Source organism: Henckelia pumila, chromosome 4 (assembly GCF_033568475.1).
Source record: "Henckelia pumila isolate YLH828 chromosome 4, ASM3356847v2, whole genome shotgun sequence".
Lineage (NCBI taxonomy): Eukaryota > Viridiplantae > Streptophyta > Magnoliopsida > Lamiales > Gesneriaceae > Henckelia > Henckelia pumila.
Window position 1 is genome coordinate 16,091,672 of NC_133123.1, and position 23,571 is coordinate 16,115,242.

Below are 23,571 nucleotides of genomic sequence, written 5' to 3' on the forward strand. Positions count from 1 at the left end.
ACACCGAAAAAGCGTAACACCCCTTGTGATAATTTAATAGGCTAAATACACCCTCTGTTTTTAAAACTTTGGCACAAGTCACCCTTGAAATTAGTGTTGTTAGTACACGCGTTGTAGCTGCAATTTTTTTTTAAATTTGGTACTGTTCACACATTATATGACTTAATTGCCCTTTTATATTTCTCTTTCATTTGTTCTTTGTTTCAAAGGTTTGCAAGCTTTGCCTTAATCTTTTTCATAGTTCTTTTCCCTTTGTTATTCTCGTTCATTTGCTGTTGGGCATTTGCCGGTTCTTCGTCGACAACCTCCCTCCGTCTGATTGGCATTAGCTTGACGACTGATTGCCGCTCACCTTTGCTTCTTCCAAAACCCTATCCCTGCTCCTCTTCAACCCAGATTCATCCTCTTTCCCACCAGCATTATTTCCCTCTAATTTCTCTTCATTGACAATACCAGAGATTTTGTCGATAGAAAATGAAAAACATTCAAAACCCTTTCGCAGACAAGGCCATTGATTTGGTGGGTTTTTGGGAAATTGTGCAGAATTGTAGGTGAAGTACTTGTTATCTGTGTGTTCCTCTCTCGTGTTGATTCTTATGTTGTGTGTTGGATTCACTGGGTTACTTTGCTTTGAAACATGGTGTTTGCATTTTATGCCTACCAGTGTTTGTGATTGGACGAAGTGGATGTTGGATTGGGTAATGAAGGAAGTGGTGGAATTTGGTCTCAAGCAATCGGTACCTGCAAGAAATGGGTCAAAGAATAATTGAAAATAGTAGTTTATTGGGATTTAATATTTCAAGGGCAAAAAAGTCTTTACCAAATTAAATATAATTATAGAATCTGAAAAATCAAGATGGGGCACGTGAGTCACTAATTTAAAAACAGATGGTGTATTTAGCTTATTAAATTATCACAAGGGGTGTAAAGCTTTTTGGATGTTTCACATGGGTCAAAATGCAATTAGCCGTTATTGTTTGGTAGATAAACACAATTTTTAATTGACTCCGCTACCTCTCATTTTCCGGAAAGCCACTCCCATTCGGATCCACTTTTATTATTCTATTCTATTTCGATCTTCTGAATGCAAAGGTTTCTCCATTGCTCACGGCCTTATGATTGACTCTGATTATTATTTTTTTGTTTTTTTGCAGGTTTATTTGCTTTAGATTTGCATTTCTCAACTATGTGAGCGTTTATACTTGATCATTTCACTCTTTTTTTTTTTGAGAAAATTTGTTGCTATTTGATGGTAATTGGTAAAAAAAAAAAATTATTATTATGATATTTTTCTTGCTATCAATCCAAAGGCCAATCCTTTCCCGTCACTTTAAGCTCCACGATATCTGTGTTTTATGGTTGCTGTGGTGCGCTAAGGGGAAGCTGAGTTGCTGGGTTTTATAGATTTGTTAAAAATTAATATTCTGTTGGAAATCCGACTCTAGTTTTGCTTTTACTGATTCACCGAAGCATTTATTGAGCTAGAGCAGAAGAATCTTGGCTACCTTACAAGAGTTGAGATTAGTGGGGTGGGATTCAGATTTTTTTTTTTTTTTTTTTTTATGTTTTTGTGGTTTAGATGTACCTACTGTTGTGATCCTGTGCTGCTTTCATAAGAAATTATTGAGTGTTGTGATCCTGTGCTGCTTTTTTTACCTAGAAGGACATTCTTTTAGGTTTGAGCTTTTCTCTCGTTCTTATTTGCTTATCGTTTGGTGCTATCCTTGAGGTTGACATAGTGAAAGAACGATCGAGAAAATGGCTACCTTCGGTTAGTGTTGGCAATATGGTTTGTGTTCACATTACAGAGGTATATTTAGGTGCATGTGCTGATGCTGTTGGTTAAGTGAAAGCTATCTAAAGTGGGCAGTCGTGAACCTTGGCCTCTTAAAGGGTTGATAATATCGAAAAATCATGAATTGACTTATAACTTTTGCGGGGATCCCCTCTAGAAAGCTAATCAAAAGTTTGGCTCTCATCTCGGACCTCCCTATTATTTGTTGTAGAAGATCCTAAATTGGTTTTCCTTTTTCATCTCTAGTTGTTTGTGTGATACTTAACTGTCATGAGAGGTGCACTGGCTTTTCAACTTTATGCGCTCAAGATAATCAATTCTCCTTTGTATTCTTGCCAGTATTGAACAATTCTGCTTTGGGCTATGTAATTAATTTTGCGGAGCCATCGTGTCTCTCTGTTTCAAAAAATAGAGTAGATATCCTATACGTTCTTATCGGTTCTTGCCTTTCGTCGTTTAGGGCAGATGATGAGCCTGTAGATCCAAAGAGGGTACTTGAAAACCGGTGCATGGCACCTTGTGCTAGGCCACTAAAAGAATATCAGGTGAACTTTACTGTTTCCAAGTGACGCCATATTTCTGCTTCTTTATATTTTTCCTTCCATCAGTTATTTCATGCATCTTTTTCCTCCTTTATCGAGTTCCTTCGACATACATATTAGATGTTTGATGGGATACTTTACTTGAAATTTTTCTAGTGGCATGGAATATTTGTCTGAGCTGGCATGTGATTTTTCCCACAGTTGGAAAATTCTTATTAGGCTATGCATGGTTTCATTTTTCCTGGATTTTCAAAACGGTGGTTCTGGAAAAATTAGGTTTTTTTTTTTGAAGTATTTTGGGAAAATCATGTGAGAAAATATGTTTTGAGAACTGTATTGGAGAATGTGATATGTCGTATATATTATATGTCATGAAAGAGTTTTTACTGTATACATGTGTTTGGTAGTATTTTAATGGAATATAACATATTTGAAAGTTTTATAATAAAGTGTATCGAGTTAAAATATGTTATAATAGAATGAAATGATAAAATGTGGGATTGAAAATAATGATAACGTTGGGAGATTTGAAATGAGTTTTTAGGAGGGAAAAATGACAATGAGATAGTGTTGTTTTTCTAGGTTTTTAATGACGAGAACTGATTGGAAGAAAATGAATACAAGGGAAGCTAAGTCATTGGAATATCAATTTCAACATATGAAATGAACTGTGAATTTATGCGGGGAATCATGGAGCAAAGTTGGGATTGTTTTGGAAATGCTAGCATCTTTATTGCTACTTTCATTTGTGAAATAAATGCAATTCATTCTCTTTGACTTGAGTTTTGGTAGAGTAAAAAGTTGATACCATATATTCTTTATGTGAATAGATGGAGCGGATAACCAATAATGACGGAGGGGAATAAGCACGAGCCACACTGATTTTAAACACATTTAAAATACGTACTTTCACAATCTGGGTGTCAGCTAATGGACTCTTTCTTACAGGCATGTGCTAAAAGAATTCAAGGTGATGAATCAGGGCACAAGCACTGTACTGGACAATACTTTGATTATTGGCGCTGTGTCGATAATTGCGTAAGGCCCATCATCCAACCCATTCTCTGTTTAAGCTTTCCTATATTTTTTGGAGAAAATAAATCACTTCATTCTGATTTGACTTTTGAATTTTTTACGCCGCAACCAAGCTATTTTCGCACCTTAGATAACAGCTCAAGACCTTCATTGGTCATTGGTATGCCGCAACCAAGCTATTTTCTCATCTTAAATAACAGAACAAGATATCATTGCTTAGTGCTGTAGTAGTACAGATTTTTGTCTGGAAACGAAGAAATTCAGTTGTTTGATGTCTTCTAGCTGCATGAGATGGAATTTGTCATCATGATTGTCGTGCTAGCCTTCTTAGTCCCAGCTAATTGGAGATGACTAGGTTCAATCAATAAAACCAAAAAATCTTGTTGATTTGGATATCACAGCTAATGGCTAATATCTTTCTTATATTACTACTATCCGTATTTCATGTCTGATGATACTGATAGTTTAGGAGATAAACCCAGTACAATGTGATCCATTAAATGATGTTTTGCTCTTTCTGGAGACAGTAGCCGTAAGCCAAGGCAGCACGGCAATGGATCTTGTACCTCATAAAATACCTCGAATCAGTAATCGACGAACCAATTTTCTTCCATAAACCGAACTGAATTCGCACCAAAATATTTCTGCGTATCAAAGAAAAAGAGTGAGATGACTCCGCCCGAAGGCGAAGACACTCCGACGCTCAAGTCAGTATAGTATTCAACAAAAAGTATTGAAATTGCGAATGAAATACGTATATGAAAAGTGTACCTTAATACGGGTCAGGAGTCTTTTATTTACAAGCATAGACTGCCGAGTATATCTGTCATAAATTTTCCGACATTACAGTACAGTCAAACATCGTTTATTTTAAATCAATTCTTGTAGGTTTTGAATAGCATGAGTTTCTTTCCCTCCACATTTCTTCTCTCTAACATCTATGACTCCTTCTAACTATCATCGTTGCCACAACTATTGTCACTCCATGATGGTGTCGATGGGACGATTATCTCAAATCGCCTGCCTCGATCTTCCTTTACCGTGCACCAAATGTCAAGGATTATCTGGTCTCAAGATAACCTGAGCAACATATCATATCCCAGACAGCAGTACTTTTCAAAGGAATTATAGAAGTCAATATAAAATCAATAGTATTAGTCTCTGATTGATTTAAAATAGGAACTAGTTTTTTTTTTTTTTCTAACACAGAAAAGTTCTTCCATTAACTTGAAACTAAGCAAAACTTTACAGCATTGTTCAAAACCAAGGTATGGCATATATGCTATCGATATTACGATTGCCTTGTAAACAATGTCGAGCAAGTTGACGCGACATGTTATTTGCATTGCTTCGGCAGTGGTGAATAATGGAAGCCTTGCACAAAATATAACGAATCACTTGGCATGCTATCAAATATTCAAATTGAAAACATAGCACAAGAAAGGAGAGATGAAGAGGCATCTCACTCTCTTGTTGGTTCTTGATAACAATGAATGATTAATTTACTAGAAGAAATGGCGTTCTGTGCAAGGATTTCAAACACTTACATGAGATGAAGGCGACCCTGATGATGATCTCTTCTTGGTTCTTGATACTAATTAAATATTCACATGAAGAAATGGCCTTCTGTACAAGGATTTCGAATACTCTGCACGAGCTGAAGGCGAAACTGATGATGATTCTGGTGCAAATAATGTTTTCCATAACGAACATCGGATACAAATTGGCTACAAACGACGGCATGAATCTATCTATTCTGGTGGCTTACAGATTCATGCTCGGTGTCGTTTTCATTACTCCTGTAGCACCCTTTGTTGAAAGGTTCGTATTATATGTATGTTTCCGATTTTCAGAGTTTTGAAGTGCAGGTAATCAGGAACATTTGGAATATATAACACGAACGGAATGAAAGAATAAAGAAGAATAAAATCAAACTCAAGAGAGAGATTAAATCACATAACATTGATGAGACAGGCATATATGTTTCAAGATACAGCCACTCATGAATCATGATATAGTATGCAGAGGCATATATCTTGTTATCTTCAAAATATACGGATTTCTTATGCAGAGGCATCTTGTTATCTTCAAAAATATATGGATTAATTAAGATGCAAAAGACACGATTCTCACCACAAACAAATCCATAAAACTCGTCAACTTGGGGATCTTTTTCCTGTAAAATCAGAACTATATATCGAATCCGGTAAAATCCAATTTTCGTAACGAAACTCTTTACAGATCAAGAGTCAGACAAAATAAAATCACAGTACATAATCCAAGTTTAAGCCGAAAAGAAGCATGCATGTATCAAGATTCAAACAAAAACACCGTGATCATAATTGATTAATCTATATCAAAAGTAAAATCGCACAAGTTCTTGACTACGTGCACGTTCAAAAATCTGAAACTCGGAAACATAAACATATAATCCAAACTTTTCAACAAAAAACGCTACAGGAGTAACAAAACAGCGCCGAACAAGAAATCTGTAAGCAACCAGAACATTATACAGACTCATGCGGTGGCTTGTTTGTATTAATTTGTATGTAATGTTTATTACGAAAAAGATTATTTGAACCAGAACCTTCAAAAGATTTATATATATATATCGTGCAAAGTATTCGAAATCCCTGACTCTACACAAGGCCGTTGATTTCGATCTTCTTCAAGAATCTTGGAAGGGAGAAACGAGAGTCTTAGAGGCAAAAGGAAGAAGACAGAAGAAAACAAACAACAAAGCTAGGCTTCTCCGTTCTTGTTGTTCAACTGTTCAAGAAGAAGATATATATATATATATATAGAGTTCTTTTATTGTGCCCAACTCTATATGCCCAACTCCATGCCCACCATGTACAATATGTGATAAGTCAACTCATCAATTGTGTTGGTCAACTCACATATTGTACATGGTGGGCATGGAGTTGGGCATATGAGTTGGGCACCATAAAAGAACTCTATATATATATATATATAAAAGTAGGATTCCCTCAAGAAATCACATATATATTTGTTAAATATGATGCGTTAAGAGTAGAGAATTTTTTTAAAAATATCATTGAAACACGGTTAATTATCCCTAAACTTAATTATCATCCAAACAAATACCGTTAATTAATTAATTTTCTCCACAACATTTTTCTCATTAATTCTCTACTCTTAACGCAAAAGGTAAGCGCTCCGTCTCTACGCTCTGATTTGTTCTCTTAATTATTTTTCGGTTGATCTTCATTTATTTCGTATGGGAAATTGTTATATATATGTATATACTAGAAAAGTGCACGTGCGCTGCATGTGACAACAATGTTATTTGGTCGAGACCAAAGCTATCAAATTTTGAATGTTTAGCTTTTTTAAAATCAAGTATTATACTTTTTACGGGCAAGTCTAGCTAGTATCAAATCCCAAAAAATAAATGAAGGGTTGAATAAATTAGAAGAATACATTCCCAATAGAAGTGAAATGACTTATGATATGATTTAAATTGGCTTGAACGAGATATTAGACTAAAAACATAGCTATAACGATAAAATTGAAAATAATTCTACAAAATTAATAATATTTTTAGATTTATTTAAAAAATTAAGATAACTTTCAATTAATAACTTTTTTGCTTTAGGACATGAATTAAGTATTAGCAATCAATATTCTACCATGAAACTCATTGATGTGTAGGAAATAATAAATGAAACTAAGTGTTCATTGAGGTGTGAGAAATTAATTAATAATTAAATTAAACCCAATGCAAATATGGAATTCAAGCTGAAGAAAATTAAGTACTGATTGATGTGTGGGAAATAACAAAGAAAATTAAGTACTCATTGAGGTGTGGAAAATAACAAGGGATGAAAAGGTAAAAATACAATTAAACTCATATATAAAAACATAGCTATGACGATAAAATTGAAAATAATTCCACAAAATTAATAAACTTTTTAGATTTATTAAAAAAATTAATTAAGATAACTTTCAATTAATAACTTTTTTTACTTTAGGACATTTTAGGACATAAATTAAGTATTAACAATCAATATTCTACCATGAAACTCATTGATGTGTGGGAAATAACAAATTAAAGGAAACTAAGTATTCATTGAGGTGTGGGAAATTAATTAGTAATTAAATTAAACCCAATGTAAATATGGAATTCAAGCTGAAGGAAATTAAGTACTAATTGATGTGTGGGAAATAACAAAAGAAATTAAGTACTCATTGAGGTGTGAAAAATAACGAGTGAAAAGATAAAAACACAATTAAACTCATATATTTATTGGTATAAAAATAAAAATAAAAATAAAAATAAAATAAATAATAGTAATAATAATAATAATAATAATAATATAGATTTTCACAACAATATATTTCAAGGACACCTTTCGTCGTGTTGTATTTTTTTCGCCTTCTTGCTTCCCTTTTTCTTCACCTCTCATTTCTTCAAGGTGGAAACAACAGAGATTTTCAAAAATTTTCCGGTTTCGACTTTCGATCATAATACTTCACAAGATTGGCGTTCACGACAAAAGACCGACATCGGGGTGAAGAATATTAATAATGATTATGACTAGTTTGCATGTTTCCATTACTAAATATTCTTGTGTGTGACAGTAATTGGTGAGGAAGATGGATCGAGGTGGGCGAATCCTGATAGTCGTCCCGCGGACAACATTTTTTTAAAAAACACTACCAAAACCAATTTCCATAACTTTTGAGTTGAGTTAAAAGTTCAATCGAATACCCCCTAAATAGTGGTTATTGGTCATCCAATACAAACGTATGTATGGGAATTATGAAAACATGATAAAGAAACCATACCAAAAACATGTGAATATTGCTAAATTTCTTTATGACTTCCAATCAAGTCATTCTCCCATCAAATTCAAGTACCCCTCAAGCAAAGACAAAGCAAAACAAGTAGACAGACCTTCAAAGGGAAGAAAATAATCAAAAGAAGAGGAATGAAGCGAAATAAATATTATACTAATGTTGGATGTATATATAATACTTTCTCCGTACATAATTTTCACATTCATTATTATTTTCTCTATTTTATGCAACAATTACGTTTTTAATAGCAAAATGATGATCTTATTTTAGAAGTGGTTTCACTTTATTAAAGTCATCTTTGATTGTTGCATGTATGCATGAACCATAAAAAATAGAAAAAAATATAAAATATACTCATATATTTACAGATAGATATCAATAAAAAAAAATTACACACCTCAACATCATGAAATATGCATTTCAACGTGGGAACCTCTTGTTTTCATATGAAGATAAATCGTAACAACGAATTAATCGTAGTTTTAGTGTCCAGTGCAATGTAAAAGAGTCTAGTTCATCGATAGTTCTAAATAAAGGAGTCATTTATTGAAATTTTTCTTTATATATAACAATGAAAATTAATTTATTGAAACCAGATGTTGGGGATCGGTAGTGTGTATAGAGGGGGGTGGTGAATACACACACTAATAACTTTACTCTTTAAAATAATAAGATTAAACAATTGTTAGTTTACTTAACCACTTTTTCTTAACTTCCTAGATGAATAAGAGCTACTAAAGTAGTGTGAAAGATGACTCTCACTAAACTAGGTGTCAATAGTGAAAATATAATGTGATGCAGTAATGTAAATATGCACAAAGTTGTTTATGGATGTTCGGAGCTCAATCTCCTACGTCACCCCTTCTTTCTCAAGGGAAGGATACACTAGAAAACTTTGGTTATTACAATGTCTTGTAATACACCCGATTAATTTTGGACTTATCACTGCCTAAAAAGGAACTCTTAGATTTACACTGATAAGATTTTAAGTTCTTATCAAACTTATTCAGTTGATGATGATGAATGGATGTCTAAGATTTGAAAGCTTAGAGTCTCAAATCCTTGGAGTAATCGATGTTCTTCAAAACAATGGCTTGGATTTGAGTAACCCTTGAATAGATCTCTAGGAAGATCAAATATTCTTCTGTTTGAGCGAAGGGTTAAATGAGCAATAGTGTATTGAAAACAACTTTGGGTGCTCGAATGCTTTGATAGTTTAATGATCGTCTCTTCTCTACTTCTTTTTTGTTTGGCTCTAGTATTTATATCAAAGTCTTCAACATATTTATCCCTTTGTGTCAACGGTAAGAAACCTCTTTTTGAACAGATGTATGCCAGATAATATTTCTTTTTTTGTGGAGTAGGATCTGTCCATCTTCAAAATATCTATACTTGAAGTTCTTTTAATGTTCATTCAATATGCCCTCATAATAAATGCTATTAATGGACTTTCGATCTTTGTTAGATGGCTTCTTAAATGCTTTGTCCTTTCGCATTTAAGTTGTCTTGTCAAGAATCCGTTACTAGGTATTCGCAACTTAATGATATCGGTAGATATCCTTAAGACATGTATTCCAGTTGACATTTATTCTGATAACTGAATTCGGTTGACGTCTGAGGATCAGCTGATATACATAGTGGAGTCGGCTGATATCCATGAGTCCAGCTGATGTCTGTAAGCAGTCGATATCTTTCAGTCGGTCGGCTGATATGATAGAATCGGTTGATATCTTTTGATAGACTTTTTTCCTGTTATACATATAAATGACGGCCAAACTATAACAATGATATATTGTTTTGTTATCACCAAAAATTAGGATTCAACAATTTTCCCCTTTTTGGTGATGACAAAACTTATGCCCCAAAAATCATAGTAAGAAATAAGATAATGAATTCATTGCGAAAATGAATTGCATTGACACATATGACTGTTACATGCAATCATTGGGAAAAGTGCAATAAAATCCTATTACACATACTAGGCTTTGTTATACTAATTGTTACCTCTTCTGCTGCCATTTTGTCTGTGAGACTTCACGTTTTTGTTGGTTTGTATCACCTGATTTTCTAGGCTCTTCCCCCTTTTTGACATCACCACGGGTGAGATGAGAAATGATTTCTCCAAGTTGAGCACCTACAGTGGCTTGAAAGGAGTCAATGCGGGAGTCAACATGTGCGGTCAGGTCAACTTGAAGAACTGAAATCTTCGCAGTGGTATGCTCATTTGTGCAACAGACAGTTTGAGTCACTTGAGTTGCAACAGTCTCCATGGCTCGGAAATTTCGTTCTTTGTAGTTTTTCAATTAAGTGACATACTTAGTGATTTCAGATGAAAATTCGTTCAGTCGAGACATGATAGCAGAGCGGGAATCAGCAATGCCAGCATCTTGTCCTTGATTTCGATTGCTGATACTTTTCATAGAAGTACGAAGATTCTCAATGATACTTTCGAGGTCATAATCAGGAGATTCCATGGAAACTAGAGATGTTGAAGTAGTCTTGGTTGCTATGTCGAAGTGGTGAGTATCGGAAATAGAAATGGTTATCGCTAGACCATCAATTTTTGCTTGAACAGTGGTTACATCACCATCAGGTTCTGTTAAGAGTTCCTGGTCTTGTGATGGACGATCAATCATGTTGGTGAGCTGGTCAGTGGTGAATTGAGGATTGGTAGGACAAGTTTTTTCAAAAATTGTTTCTGGAGATGATTCAGCAGACGTTGTCTTGGTAAAAGTGGATGTGTGTTGAGCCACTTCAAAATCCAATAACGATTGCAAAACTTCGGAGACAGAAGTGAGTGGAATTTCAGGTAATGGTTCATCAGGGGCACTTGTATCCATATCTGTTGTTCTGAAATCGGAAGTTACAAGATAACATGCGATTTTCGAATTTTTTGATGTGGTTGCAAATGTAAAGTATGATAGCGGGGATTCATCTTGTGCGGCCATAAACTCTTGTTATTATTTTGTGAATATGAGTCCATTTTCATCAGTTTCATCATGAGATTCCATGGTGAGTAACATGGCCTTAGTCTTGGCAAGATACATATTAATGTACTCGTCGGATGGTGGATGAATGTGATGTTTGAATCTATATTCATGTAAGAAGGTGCCCGTGACATCAACCGATTGTTGAAGGCGTAGAATGACTTCACAATCATCTTTAGCTGTTTTGCTCATTGGGTCAAAGTTTTGTTCCCTTTGAAAAATAACAGACCAAGCCAGGCTATCACGAAGTTGAACATCAACAAATTTGAACCTGGTAAGAGCTGTTTCAAGATGAGAAGTAGCTGTAAGAACAAACATTTTGTCCTCCAATCTGGCTAGATGTTCCAAATTGTTCTTTTGAAGGATTTTAGAGAATGAGATTTGTGTTCGGTAGGTGAACCACTCATTGAACTCTCGTAATCTAAATCGGACTGCTTTGAGAATGCCAGAGAGAACAATAAATGTTTCCATTTTAGCAATAGAAGATTTAGGGGGTGGAGATATAAAAACTCCTTTGCCTTTGTCCAGAGGATCTATGATAGGTTTGATACCCATACTTTGAGCAAATGACTCGATAATTGTAAGTCCTTTGGTTTGACGTGATGAGACGGGTGCAATAGAAACGATAGTGCTGTCTATTGGAATGAGTACCGATCGTAAAGGTGATATGACCTGAGCAACTAACGATATCGATAGATCACTTAACGAAATAGATGCATCAACTGAAGAGGAGATTATCACAGCTGACGGTTCTGAGACTTCTATGGATGAAGCTGTGATCTGCGAGGTTGGAGTTTTGACGATGGACAAGAGCTTTAACTTCTTGGGCTTCGATTGAAGTACTTTAGAAGTTTCCTTCTTCTTTGGAGATTGGGAAGGACTACCAAATACTTGTACCAATAGAGCATTGTCAATAGCATTTTCAACTTCATCAGAATCAATATGAACGATGCGTCTACTGGTTCTGGATCGTTTCTTGTGAAGAGGTAGTGCACTAGCAGTAGCCATTTGTTGATCAGCTCCAATTTCCTGCTTAATGAGTCGCAATTGATCAGCTGTAACTTTTTTATTTTTTAAGAACACAGGTATGGTGACTGCATTCAACCATTTTGAGACATGTAGTGGCTCAAACTCTGATGAGTCAACACCAAACACTTCAAGTATGTGACATATTTGTAAAGCGAACCCTTCGGATTGGTTTTTGCCCCGAATCATTTCAAATAATGTGGAGTAGAGAATATATGACCAATTAAAATTCAGCTGAGAAGCAATAGATGCCATGTACTAAAGTTTTTCAAGAGTGATTTTGTCATAAGAAACTGCTTTGGCGAGGAGTGATTTAGCTACTATGTTAGCTAAGAGGTGGTAAGCTGGTTTGAGACTTTGCTTGAGTCCATTTACTTTGATGGGAGCACCATCCAGGGTGAACTTGGATGCCCAAAAGTCAGCATTGTCGTCAGGCAGATCCACGCATTTTGTCAAACCCTTGGTAGGCAACTCGAACGTTTCTCCAAAGAATGGCTGATTAAACTCAATGCGTCGGTCCTGGATAGTACAAGTGCTACTCCCATGATTGAGTTGTGCAGAGTCGAAGAATTTCTTGACCAGAGTGTAGTTAACTGTATAGCAAGATCCAAGAAACTTTCGAAGTCCTGAAGCTTCAAACATGCAAAATATTTCAGAAATCTCCCGGTTTTCAATGGAGTAGACTTCTTCGAAGTTAATGCCCAAGCACGTCTTTTGGATTGACATCCTTCTGTTTGACTGAAATGAGAAAATACTTTGAGAATAAGATCAATGAGCAATGCTACATGTATAATCAAATTTGTACATCAATTTGTACAACACAAAAAATTCTATACAAAAATTTCATTTATCAAAATCTCATGATAAATTGAATGTAAAATATCGCGATATAATAGCAAAATCTCAAGATATTTTTGTTGTAAATATCGTTGTACACGATATATGTTGTACCTCTAACATTATTCAAGATCAATAGAGATAACTCGAATAGTAATAAGGATGTTTTAGTGTTTATCAGATATATATATATATATATATATTTATATATATATATATATATATATATATATATATATATATATGTTCGTGTTAAATACAGGGAATACGCTTAAACTTTTGAATTTGAAATTTGCGCGCATTGAATATTGAAGATAAGCGGTCGAAATATAATATATATTATGAATATTTTAAATGACGATTGACACTCTTTTCATTGTCTGTTCGAGACTGCTATCAGTGAGATAGAGGCGTTTGAGATAAGTCATCAAGTCCCATAATAATGAGTTGCAACTTTTGACCGGTAGATATCGAACGGTTGAGATGCAACTCGGCTGATCCTTTATCTTCTTGATTGTCCCTATAAATATATGATCAAACGTAGTTAGAATATTCAAACACTCGTGTATAAGTTTAACAAAATAAATGACTAGTTCAGGAGAGGATATGCTGAAGGAATTTAATGCTTCAATAACTCAATCTCGAAAGAGAGATTTTGAAGATAGGGTTGCTGCAAAGGTTTTTGCAAAATGGGAAACTGTTGAACGGTTGCGTCGACAACTTTCCGATGATGTACCACCAACTACTGCAGTTGAAGTGTAACGCCCCGTTTTTATCTTAAATGAGTTTATTTGAGTTAATCGGAGATTGCAGAGTTCACGAGCCGACTTGATTTTGATCAAGGTCTATTTTGAAAATTTTGGAAATTTCAGGGACTAAAACGCAAATATTGAAATTGTTATATTATCTACACTTGTAGACTTAGTCCACTCTCACCATCACCTTCCCCAACTCGTTATCCTCCATTATAGCTGCCCCCTTCTCATTCCAAGCTTCCAGATTTCTGTCCGAGCTCGATTCGGCCGTTGGAATTTATTTCTGAAGGCAGTTTAGCGATCACTGCAACGAGAACTCCGTTATACCGTAAGTATTTCTCCGATCAGATACGTTTTGTTTTTCGGATGTTATTAGAATCGATTGAGATTCGAGTATGTTGTTCTTGACAGAGCTCTGATCGTTTATTATCTGTCGGTTTTGAAATAGAGCAACGTTCGGAATTGTTATGATTTTTGGTAGCTATTTTCGTAAAGAGGTTTTGAGATTTGTTGGAATTGCCTTGTTATTGTTGTATTAGCATTGATTCGAGTTATTATCGATATTGAACTGTTGTCTGCATTTCCGGTTTGATCATTTATATCTGTTATGCCGCCGGTTTGAGTTTTGAGGATTTTGAACCGTGTTTGAGTTGTAGAACTTTGGGCATTGGGTTTGTTCGTTGTTGTTGATCATCTTTTGTCTCCGCACAGATTCGTTTGGAGTTGTCGAGACATAAAAGCAGCAGTCGATCGTCTAGAGTTCGACGAAGAATCGGTAAAGAGATTACCTTGAGCCGATATTGTTGTTAGGTTGTATAGTTTCTGATATAACCTTTTTATTGTAGCTTATCCAGAGTTGGAACTACTTGCATTGAAAGGTAAAAGCAGTCATCGTTAGCGGGATAGCATACTCGGCACAGTTGGTTCTCGAGTTTTCCTTAAAATCACATATTGCATCGATACTTGTTCTAGCATGTGGAACTTGTATTTTGCTGATTATTTGATTGTATTTTTATGGCTAAATGCCTTATGTTTTCATATGCATTCATATTGAGCCAGCACTATCATTTCAACGGGCAGAACATCCCTTTTGTTAGACGTTTGGGAGCTATAGTCGAGTGGCCTAGGGCGTAGTCGTTGCGCCTAGTGCTAGCATACTCATTATAGTTGCTCAAAGTCTAGAGGAGTGGGATACGTGGCACCACCTCGATTGGGAGGGTCGGTGGGTTGTTTACGTGATCTCGTCCTCGGGATCCCAAAGCAGAGCAACAACCCCTTGTTTATCAGAGTTGATATACCTGTTTTAAAGACATGCATATCTTTTGTTTTGTGTTGATTATGTTGTCTTGAAAGCATGTGGTTGACTTATTACATGTATTACTTGTTATGTTGTTTTTACTAGGAATATCTTTCTCACCGGAGTTATCCGATTGTTGCTTTGTTTTGTGTATGTACTTGGCAACAGGTGGGGCAAGATCAAGTTAGAAGAGGCATGGCTAGCTTCGAGGGCAAGAAGTAGAAGTGAGACTCGTTTTAGAAGTCGAATCAGCATGCCAATCTAGTTTATGTTTCATAGCATGTTTAGATTCGAACTCGTCGTTTCTGTTGTATCGATCCTGCGAGTATCGTGGACTGAAGGTTGTCATTACATGTATTATGAACCATGTTATGTTTGAATGTCGTTTTGGTCATGTATGCATGTTGAGAATGGATCGGTTTTATATTGGATTGGTTGAGCTAATTGCTGTTTTCTTTACTCAGTTTTGGTCTCGCTCAAGCGAGCGTTTTTCTGTGTGCGAGACAGAACCCTACTCGCTCGAGCGAGGGTGCTTCCCCGCTCAAGCGAGAGTTCTCTTGGTAGGCGGGCAGAACATTGCTCGCTCGAGCGGGCGTGTCTTGCCACTCGAGCGAGGATCTTAAAAAAAAATATTCATTACTTTTAAATCTTGGATCTTGTTTGCTTATTTTATTTGATGTTTAGAACCGAGTTCTCACATTAAGTGGTATCATAGAATTAAGATTCTTGGTTGAACTAGAGTGAGCGGGCATGGTAGTTCGAGTCCGCATGTATTGGCTCCTCGCATGTGTTTGATATTTTTCTTTAATTGTTTAATTAATACCATGCGATCATGCTTTATTAATTAAGAATTAATTTAATTACATGATTGTGTGATTTAAATTATAAAGCATGAACTACTTGAGATATAACTGTTTTTTGTTATCGGCGGGTATCCGGTATTCCAAGCGGTTGTAAGGGCACCGTATTGTAGCGATTGATGTATCTTGTGTCCTAACCTTTGATTATCAAATGGTTCCTCGTCGAGTGATAAACAGAAACACACCGCCAGTTATTCCTGCGACTGAGCAAGCTAGCACTGAAGTTGATCAGTTGGATGCTATAGCGACGCCGATGGAAACCTTGCTGAAGAGGTTTCAGTCGTTTAATCCGCCCTTGTTGTTGGGTACAGAAAATCCAGTTGACTGTGAGAGTTGGTTGGATGAAATTGATCAGTTGTTCGATTCCATTGATTACACAGATGACCGCCAAACTAGGTTAGTCATTCATCAGCTCCGTGGTGTTGCCAAAAACTGGTGGATCACGACCAAGAGATCCATGGAGAACAGAGGTACAGTTGTCAATTGGTCTCTTTTCAAAACTGAGTTTTATAAGCGGTTTCTCCTTGTTTCGTACCGGAAGTACAAGGGAGCAGAGTTTGCCAATCTGAGGCAAGGGAATCTGAACATCGAGGAGTACGTAGCCAAGTTTGACAGCTTGTTGCGTTTTGCCCCGCACATTGCCGACAGTGAAGAAGCCAAAGCCGATCAGTTTATCAACGACTTGAATCTCGACATCTTCACGTTGGTGAACACTGCTAGGCCAGATAACTTTGCGGATGCCATGAATCATGCAAAGGGAGCGAAAGAAGGCTTGTGGAGGCAGAGAGGTAATCAGATGGTGTCTCAGCAGCAGAGGCAGTTTCAGAACCAACCATCTCAACATCAGAATCAGCCACCTCAGTTTCAGAACCAACAACAGAGGTATGAAGGTGTAAACAGTGGGGGAAACATAAGGGATCAGTACAAAGCAAGAGGGAAACAGTTCAAGAGGCAAGGGAACAGTTCTTCTAGTTCCAGTGGTTCCAAGTAGTTCGGTTCAGGAAAGAGTTCTGGATCATCATCTTTGTATTGTAGCAAGTGTGGAGGTAGGCACTCAACAGATCAGTGTGTGGGAGTCTTTGGTAACTGCAACACCTGTCAGCAATCGGAACACTTTTCTAAGGTGTTCCCTCAGCGTAACAGAGATCGAGCTCAGAGTGGAAATTCATTTCGACCTATAGCTCAGCCTGAGAGGCAATCTTCTGCAGTGTACTCTTTCCAGCCTCAGCATCAGAACCGATAGGGAGGTAACTCTAGTGCGAACTAGCCTCCGAGACAGCAAGCACGAGTCTTTGCTTTGACAGAGGATCAGGCTCAGGCAGCACCAGATGATGTTATAGCAGGTAACTGTTCGATTTTTGGTTATTCTGCTCATGTTTTGATAGATACAGGTGCTTCTCATTCCTTTATCTCTGAGAAATTTGTGTTATTGCATGCTTTGCCTACTGAGTTGTTACCTACTGTAGTAGCTGTTACTTCACCTTTGGGTGGAGGAATTGTTTCTGTCAGAATAGTCAGGAACTGTGAACTCTGTTTTGAGGGAAATATGTTAGAGTTTGACTGTATTGTGCTTGGACTGTCAGATTTTGATTGTATAGTCGGTATATATGCTTTAACCAAGTACAGGGCAACAGTCGATTGTTTTCTGAAAGTTGTCAGGTTCAGACCTGAAATGGCAGACGAGTGGAAATTATTTGGTAAGGGTTATCGATCTAAAATTCCTTTGATTTCAGTGTTATCTATGACTCATTTGTTGCAGAGAGGTGCAGAAGGATTTTTGGTGTATGCAGTTGATGTACTGAAATCTAGCCCTGAATTGGTTGATATACCAGTGGTTAGAGATTTTGCTGATGTGTTCCTGGAAGATGTTCCTGGATTTCCGCCTATTCGAGAGATCGAATTCAGCATTGACTTAGTGCCAGGTACTCAACCTATTTCCAAAGCTCCTTATCGTATGGCACCTATTGAACTGAGAAAGTTGAAGGAGAAGCTTGAGGACTTGATTGCCAAGGGATACATCAGACCTAGTGTATCGCCTTGGGGTGCTCCTGTTCTTTTTGTTCAAAGAAGGATGGTTCTATGCGGCTCTGTATTGACTATCGTCAGCTGAATCAGGCTACAATCAAGAACAGGTATCCTTTACCCCGAATAGATGACCTTTTTATCAGCTGCAGGGTTCTTCTGTCTATTCAAAGATTGATATGAGATCAGGTTATCACCAGCTGAGAGTGCGAGAGGAAGATGTTCCTAAGACCGCATTCAGAACAAGGTATGGTCATTTCGAGTTTATAGTCATGCCGTTCGGTTTGACTAACACTCCAGCGGTTTTTATGGGTTTAATGAATCGTATATTTCAGCGCTATTTAGATGAGTTCGTCATTATCTTCATCGATGATATTCTTATCTATTCGAAGAACCGTACTGACCATGCAGAACACTTGAGAATCGTCTTGCAGATTTTGCGAGTTGAGAAGTTGTTTGCCAAACTATCTAAATGTGAATTCTGGTTGGATCGAGTTGTCTTTCTCGGTCATATTATTTCAGGAGATGGGATTTCTGTCGATCCCAACAAGATTGAAGCGGTTATGAATTGGCCTAGACCGACATCAGTACCTAAGATCCGAAGCTTCATGGGTTTAGCTGGTTATTATCGCCGATTCATCGAAGGTTTCTCGTCTATTGCCAAGCCTATTACCCAGCTGACTCAGAAGAATGCATCTTTTATCTGGACTGCATATTGTGAGGCTAGCTTTATTGATCTAAAGAGGAGACTGACCAGTTCTCCGATTCTTTCTATTCCGAAAGGTACTAGAGGTTTCACAGTCTATTGTGATGCTTCTAACCGTGGCTTGGGATGTGTTCTTATGCAGCATAAGCATGTGATAGCCTATGCATCAAGGCAGCTGAAACCGCACGAGACTCGTTATCCGGTTCATGATCTTGAACTAGCTGCGATCATCTTTGCTATGAAGATCTGGCGTCACTATCTTTATGGTGAGTTTTTCGAGATTTTTTCTGACCATAAGAGTCTTAAGTACTTGTTTTCACAGGCAGAGCTGAATATGAGACAGAGAAGATGGTTAGATCTGTTGAAATATTTTGACTGCGAAATCAAGTATTATCCGGGAAAGTCCAATGCAGTTGCAGATGTCTTGAGCCAAAAACTTTGTTCTTTATCTTTCTTCTACCGGTGTTTCTCAGTTGATCGACGCTTGTTGCACTTCTGGTTTGGGGTTTGAAACAGATAGGAAAACTTTCAGAGTGTTTGCTATTCAAGCCGAGCTGGAGTTGTTTATGGCGATCAAAGAAGCACAGAAGTCTGATCCGGGCATTCAGGTTTCAGTGGAGAAAGTCAGATCTGGGCATCAGTCGAAATTCCAGGTTAGAGATGATGTTTTGTTTGTGAATAACCGTATTGTTGTTCCTGATATTTCGGAGTGGAGGCAGCGTATTCTTCGAGAGGTTCATTGCAGTCGGTTCAGTGTTCATCCTGGAGGCCGTAAGATGTATAACGATCTGAAGAATCAGTTCTGGTGGAAGAGAATGAAGAGCGATGTTACGAGGTTTGTATCTCGATGTTTGAACTGCCAGCAAGTGAAAGCAGAACGGAGGCGACCCGGTGGTCTGTTGCACAGTCTATCTGTTCCTGAATGGAAATGAGATCACATTTCTATGGATTTCGTCACGAAGCTACAGCGATCTGTTCGGGGATGCGATGTTGTTTGGGTAGTGATCGACCGATTGACGAAGTCTGCTTGTTTTATTCCGTACAGGATGACGTATCGTCATGATCAGATGGCTGAGTTGTATGTTAGCAATGTTGTGAGATTGCATGGGGTGCCGAAGTCGATCGTTTCAGAAAGAGACCCTAGGTTCACGTCGCACTTTTGGCACAGTCTTCAGGAGGCACTTGGCACTCGATTGCATCTGAGTACAGCTTATCATCCTCAGACTGATGGACAGTCAGAACGGACTATCCAGACGTTAGAGGATATGCTTCGAGCGGTAGTGCTAGACTTTGGCACTAGTTGGCAAGATTATTTGCCTCTTGTCGAGTTTTCTTACAACAACAGCTTCCAAGCGAGTATCGGTATGGCGCCTTTTGAGGCTTTGTACGGCAAAAAGTGCCGATCTCCTTTGTTTTGGGATGATTTGTCTGAGTCACCTGATTTGGGACCGGATATGCTTAGAGATATGGCAGAGCAAGTTAATATCATTCAATTGAGAATGAAGTCAGCTCAAGATAGACAGGCGAAGTATGCGAATGTCAGACGTAAACCTCTGAGTTTTGAGCAGGGAGACCGTGTATTTCTTAAGATTTCTCCTTTCAGACGTACGGTCAGATTTGGTAAGAGAGGAAATTTATCTCCGAGATTCATCGGGCCGTACGAGATTCTCGAGAAGATAGGCGACCTTGCCTACAGACTTGCACTTCCTCCATCTTTATCTGGTATTCATGACGTTTTTCACGTCTCTATGCTGCGAAAGTATCATCCAGATCCTTCTCATATTCTTCAGCCTAACGAAGCCGAGTTAGACGAGACTCTGAGTTATTTCGAGCGACCGATTCAGATCCTTGATCGGAAGGAGAAGCAACTCAGAACCAAGTTGATTCCGTTGGTGAAAGTGCAGTGGAGCCGTCACGGTGTCAAGGAAGCGACTTGGGAGACAGAATCCGACATGAGACAGCGTTTTCCTGAGTTATTTGGATGACGTGAGTTCTTCTTACTGTCTTTAGTTCTTTATTGTATCTTATAAGTTATGATTCTTATTGATTTCGAGGACGAAATCTCTTCTTAGTGGGGGAAAATTGTAACGCCCCGTTTTTATCTTAAATGAGTTTATTTGAGTTAATCGGAGATTGCATAGTTCACGAGCCGACTTGATTTTGATCAGGGTTTATTTTGAAAATTATGGAAATTTCAGAGACTAAAATGCAAATATTGAAATTGTTATATTATCTACACTTGTAGACTTAGTACACTCTCACCATCACCTTCCCCAACTCATTATCCTCCATTAGAGCCGCCCCCTTCTCATTCCAAGCTTTCAGATTTCTGTCCGAGCTCGATCCGGCCGTTGGAATTTATTTTTTAAGGCAGTTTAGCGATCACTGCAACGAGAGCTACGTTATACCGTAAGTATTTCTCCGATCAGATACGTTTTGTTTTTCGGATGTTGTTAGAATCGATTGAGATTCGAGTATGTTGTTCTTGACATAGTTCTGATCGTTTATTATCTATCGGTTTTGAAATAGAGCGATGTTCGGAATTGTTATGATTTTTGGTAGCCATTTTCGTAAAGAGGTTTTGAGATTTGTTGGAATTCCCTTGTTATTGTTGTATTAGCATTGATTCGAGTTATTATCGATATTGAACTATTGTCTGCATTTTCGGTTTGATCATTTATAGTCGTTATGCCGCCGGTTTGAGTTTTGAGGATTTTGAACCGTGTTTGAGTTGTAGAACTTTGGGCATTGGGTTTGTTCGTTGTTGTTGATCATCTTTTGTCTCTGTACAGATTCGTTTGGAGTTGTCGAGACAGAGAAGCAGCAGTCGATCGTCTAGAGTTTGACGAAGAATCGGTAAAGAGATTACCTTGAGCCGATATTGTTGTTAGGTTGTATAGTTTCTGATATAACCTTTTTATTGTAGCTTATCCAGAGTTGGAACTACTTGCATTGAAAGGTAAAAGCAGTCATCGTTAGCGGGATAGCATACTCGGCACAGTTGGTTCTCGAGTTTCCCTTAAAATCACATATTGCATCGATATTTGTTATAGCATGTGGAACTTGTATTTTGTTGATTATTTGATTGTATTTTTATGGCTAAATGCCTTATGTTTTCATATGCATTCATATTGAGCCAACACTATCGTTTCAACGGGCAGAACAACCCTTTTGTTAGACGTTTGGGAGCTATAGTCGAGTGGCCTAGGACGTAGTCGTTGCGCCTAGTTCTAGCATACTCATTATAGTTGCTCAAAGTCTAGAGGAGTGGGATACGTGGCACCACCTCGATTGGGAGGGTCGGTGGGTTGTTTACGTGATCTCGTCCTCGGGATCCCAAAGCAGAGCAGCAACCCCTTGTTTATCAGAGTTGATATACCTGTTTTAAAGACATGCATATCTTTTGTTTTGTGTTATGTTGTCTTGAAAGCATGTGGTTGACTTATTACATGTATTACTTGTTATGTTGTTTTTACTGGGAATATCTTTCTCACCGGAGTAATCCGGTTGTTGCTTTGTTTTGTGTGTGTACTTGGAAACAGGTGGGGTAGAATCAAGTCAGAAGAGGCATGGTTAGCTTCGAGGGCAAGAAGTAGAAGTGAGACTCGGTTTAGAAGTCGAATCAGCATGCCAATCTAGTTTATGTTTCATACCATGTTTAGATTTGAACTCGTCGTTTCTGTTGTATCGATCCTGCGAGTATCGTGGACTGAAGGTTGTCGTTACATGTATTATGAACCATGTTATGTTTGAATGTCGGTTTGGTCATGTATGCATGTTGAGAATGGATCGGTTTTATATTGGATTGGTTGAGCTAATTTATGTTTTCTTTACTCAGTTTTGGTCTCGCTCGAGCGGCAGTTGGTGCTCGCTCGAGCGGCAGTTGGTGCTCGCTCGAGCGAGCGTTTTTCTGTGTGCGAGACAGAACCCTGCTCGCTCGAGCGAGGGTGCTTCCCCGCTCGAGCGAGAGTTCTCTTGGCAGGCGGGCAGAACATTGCTCGCTCGAGCGGGCGTGTCTTGCCGCTCGAGCGAGGATCTTAAAAAAAAATCATTACTTTTAAATCTTGGATCTTGTTTGCTTATTTTATTGTTCAATCCGAGTTTAGTTTGATGTTTAGAACCGAGGTCTCACATGAAGTGTGTCACTTCACATCCTTAAATCTTCAGTACAAGAACTTGTTGTGGACAACTCGAACCAGGGAAATCTTCAGTGCTGAAGGAACCTTTTTATTATTGCTTTACACAGAGCGTTATGAGCTGAAACAAATCTGGAAAAATGATGTGGGTTTCACACGATATCCTACTGTGGAGCTTGCTACTTTCGTGCGTTCATGGAGAGATGCAGTGGTTGAGGAGATTCGAGCGACGGAACTGGCCTTTGATGCTTTGTTGTAAAGGATACTGCTTGAGTTTTCAAGTAATAATGATGTCAGTGCTCTTTGAAAATAAAAAGATGTTTATTCTTTTAAATATTGCTGTTGATAAGGTGATGTTTAGTTGTTCATAAAAATACAATAGTTAATGTGAATGATAAAACTAGAAACTTTTGACATTTTGCATAATCAAAATGTATGATAAGAAAATCATGTCAAAAGATGTTGATTTGATTTTCGATCTTGTTTCTAGTGTCCTTTCATTTTCTTGAGAAATATGAACAATGCACACATTTCCATGGAATAGAAGAAAATAAATATAAATAAGAGTGATGTGACATCACATGAGAGAATGACACTTATGAGCTTTCATATATGTAATGAATTCGTAGTTCTCAAACATTGTGCCGTATTAAATGAATGTCATTTATTGATTGGACATGATGAGACCCTTGAATTTTATGACTTTATTTTCTTAGTTGTTTATCTGCCTTATAAATATCATAGAATGG

At 37.5% G+C, this 23,571-nt stretch overlaps 1 protein-coding gene across 6 annotated transcripts; it reads left to right on the plus strand.

Moving 5' to 3' along the window:
• Positions 1-1,022: 1,022 nt before the first annotated feature.
• On the plus strand, positions 1,023-22,339 carry LOC140864928 (cytochrome b-c1 complex subunit 6-1, mitochondrial-like). 6 transcript variants are annotated; one of them, XM_073269347.1, is made up of 6 exons: positions 1,212-1,259; positions 2,261-2,340; positions 3,286-3,375; positions 21,479-21,542; positions 21,613-21,645; positions 22,229-22,339. In XM_073269347.1, exons 1-4 carry the CDS (start codon positions 1,250-1,252, stop codon positions 21,530-21,532), a joined length of 234 nt encoding a protein of 77 aa, XP_073125448.1. In that variant the 5' UTR covers positions 1,212-1,249; the 3' UTR covers positions 21,533-21,542; positions 21,613-21,645; positions 22,229-22,339. The 6 variants fall into 6 exon arrangements, 1 of the variants encoding a protein (XP_073125448.1); XR_012144425.1 differs by lacking the exons at positions 1,212-1,259; positions 21,479-21,542; positions 21,613-21,645; positions 22,229-22,339 and adding exons at positions 1,023-1,188; positions 3,900-4,270 and having other exon boundaries at positions 2,256-2,340; positions 3,168-3,375; XR_012144424.1 differs by lacking the exons at positions 1,212-1,259; positions 21,479-21,542; positions 21,613-21,645; positions 22,229-22,339 and adding exons at positions 1,023-1,188; positions 3,900-4,270 and having other exon boundaries at positions 2,256-2,340.
• The last annotated feature ends 1,232 nt before the right edge of the window (positions 22,340-23,571 follow it).